The sequence below is a fragment of the Aplysia californica genome, unplaced genomic scaffold (genome assembly GCF_000002075.1).
Source record: "Aplysia californica isolate F4 #8 unplaced genomic scaffold, AplCal3.0 scaffold00791, whole genome shotgun sequence".
In the NCBI taxonomy this organism is placed as follows: Eukaryota; Metazoa; Mollusca; class Gastropoda; order Aplysiida; family Aplysiidae; genus Aplysia; species Aplysia californica.
The window spans coordinates 242,372-245,268 of record NW_004798061.1 but is presented as its reverse complement, the minus strand read 5'-3'; the positions used below and the strand labels follow the sequence as shown (position 1 = coordinate 245,268).

At 41.4% G+C, this 2,897-nt stretch overlaps 1 protein-coding gene across 3 annotated transcripts in view; it reads left to right on the top strand.

Annotated features, from left to right (window-relative positions):
* LOC101862144 overlaps positions 1-2,283 on the top strand; it is a gene marked incomplete at its 5' end in the record, with an annotated part of 14,640 nt that extends 12,357 nt beyond the window's left edge. For all 3 annotated transcript variants that reach the window (XM_035972675.1, XM_013088695.2, XM_005109567.3), the window contains 1 exon segment: positions 591-2,283. In XM_035972675.1, the coding sequence (XP_035828568.1) occupies positions 591-790 (200 nt within the window).
* Between the last annotated feature and the right edge of the window lie 614 nt (positions 2,284-2,897).

Below are 2,897 nucleotides of genomic sequence, written 5' to 3'. Positions count from 1 at the left end.
CAAGTCCCAGAACGCGCTCCCTCCCAAGTCCCAGAACGCGCTCCCTCCCAAGTCCCAGAACGCGCTCCCTCCCAAGTCCCAGAACGCGCTCCCTCACTCACTAGCTAACAGCTAGATGTGTTTGTGCTCGACACTAATCTTCTTTCCATTTTTTCTCTTTAAATGTGTTGAAAAGGGCGTATATTCCCTGTGTAAATGTCCATTTAGTACATTTCTGTTTGTCTTGCCTTTTTTTACCTGGACTAATGGCAAGACGTGATTGTACTAATCTTTCCACCGTACCTCCTATGTGTGTTATCCGATCTTATCACAATGGCGACGATATTGTGTTGCAATTACTGTATTACTCTCTAACAACAACAACCACCTCATATCTTTGGCGCTTTTATGGCCTTTTGGTGTTGCAAGTACCGTAAAACTCTCTGGCAACACCTCAAATTTTTGGCACTTTTATGGCCTCTCTTATCGAAACAAACATAATGTTAGCGCGTTTTGCGAATTCCGTAAAACTCATACCAAAAATTCATTAATTAAAATCTTAACATTTTTCGTCTCTCTCTCACACACTCTCTCTCTCTCCGTCTTTCCAGGCAAGGTGATCGACGTGACAGGCTCCGTAGACAACTCCCTGTACCTGGCCGGTGGTCTCATCGTCCTATCTGGCCTGCTCATGTTCCCCATCAGGTTCCTGCAGAAGTCGCAGAAGGGAGACAAGAAAATGACGGTGCCCTTCCTGTCCACCGCTTTGCCCATTAGGCAGACCCTCCGGATTGAGTCGTCTGGCGTGTAGTTCTTCGCGCGTCTCACGGCTAGTTCCTCGTTCGTACGTTTGTTCGGAGCCATGTGCCCAAGAAGGAAAGAAAAAAAAAAGGGAAATAAATTGTGAATAATGTGTTACGTTTTTTATTTTCTACGTACACGAACACGGACGAGCGTGCTCGCTGACATGGTGTGAACACAAACACTTTCGATGAAGAAAGACGATGATAATGATGATAATAATGTTCATGATAACAACTCCTCTCTTGTTTTGTTTTTTTTCATCGTCAAATAATGTTACTGGGGATTAGTGTTCCCCCACTTTTTTTTTTTGTAACCGTGCTGTGTTGAAGGAGGTGACGGTGGATAGAGAGAAGGAGGAGGAGGTGACGGACTGTGGATAGAAGAGGAAGGAGTTGATGGCGGATAGAGAGAAGAAGGAGTTGGTGGATAGAGAGAACTGACTCAAGTCATGTACAGAAACAGAAGCACAAACAACAACAGATGACTGCTCTCTCCGCTCCTGCTGCAGGATTTCGAAAAAAAATAATTTTTTATTATAAAAAAAACACAAAAACCAAACCCCCTTTTACTCTGAACATGATGTGTTTTTTGTGTTTTTTTTGTCTCTGGGAGATGAAATTTTGGAGAATTTTTATTCTGTCTGTCACCGTCAATACTGAGTTGAGACTAAAATGGCCTACCTTTGTGTATATGTGTGTGTGTGGGGATGTGTGTGTGTGGGCGTGCGCGTTGTGGGATGTGAGAAGATGAATGGGATATGTTATGTGTGATGTGAGAGACTCCACCTTAATGCCCCTATGTTACCCGACTCTGGCATTAATTGTATTACTGTGAATAAAAATAAACAAGTTCTTTTTCGACTTGTGGATAATTAAGCAAGATTTTTATGTATGAAGTTGTTGTACACCAAATTCTGTTTTTGCTGAGGTAATGTTCCTCAAGTCACTCACGGAATAAATTTTTATGAAAACTAGATATATGTCAAATTCCTTTCTTTGGTCATTTTTCTACTAATACCTTTTGAGTTAATTATTTCTAAAACTTATTTTACAGATGATACATTTACAAATCTGACACATTAACGGAAGTATTTTGTCTGTCAAGTTATTTTTGCCACGAATATCTTTCGGGGATGGGATGGAAACTTTACTAGATATTAACCTGAGGTGCATAGGACGATGTCTGTCTGTCTTTCTTTTCATAAGCTAACAAAATATGTCTGAAGTTTTCTTCAATTTTCTCTCCCTCTCTATTTCGAAAAATGAGGAGTAAGGTTTTTGGTGTGTGTGTGTCGTAAAGCGGAGTGTAGAATGGTGTGTGACCTTGGTGAAGGACTTTCAACAGCTACACTGCGGTGGCTGGGAGAGATACGGATAGACTGAGTGGGTGAGAGAGATAAAGATAGACGGAGTGAGTGATTGAGGGGAGTTAGTGAGTATGTGGTTGTGGAGGTTCCCACAAGAATGTGTGTTAGTATTTGGCATTTGGCATTTGTCTGGAGAAAAGAAAGGGAGGAGAAAAAGAGAAGCAAAGGAGGAGGAGGAGGAGGAGAGAAGTGTATGCTTCTACAGAAGCCGAGAATGTTTCTGAGTTGTTCTCAGAGGGTCTGATGGTTGTAAAGCGCATAGAGCATGCTCTTTAGCATGGATATGCGCTATATAAATGCAATTTTTTTTTTTTTTAAAGTGAAGGAGGAGATGAAGTACGGACAGACAGAAAGAGAGAGGATGGACAGAGTGGCTCATTTCTTGGTGCGGATAGATAGATAGACAGAAGGGGGGAAAGGATCATTGCCCAGGATTGCAGCTATTTTTGTACACTGTTTTCTTGGATTGATTTTGGTTGGGTTTTTTTGGTATGTTTTTATCTCATCTTATTTTCATGGGGAGTGTCTGATGCTGCTTGATAGTTTTGTTGTTGTTGTTGTTGTTGTATTCCATTCATCCTCAATTTCTCTTTCCCTTTCTTTTATTTTCACTCTATTACTCTCTCTCTCTCACTCTAAAAATGCCTCTAACAATTGGCTATTTCGAATGAATGCTGTTCTCTGATTGGCTGTGTTGAATGGTGGTTACTGCTCTGTGATTGGCTGCGCTGAATGTGTTCACCCCCCC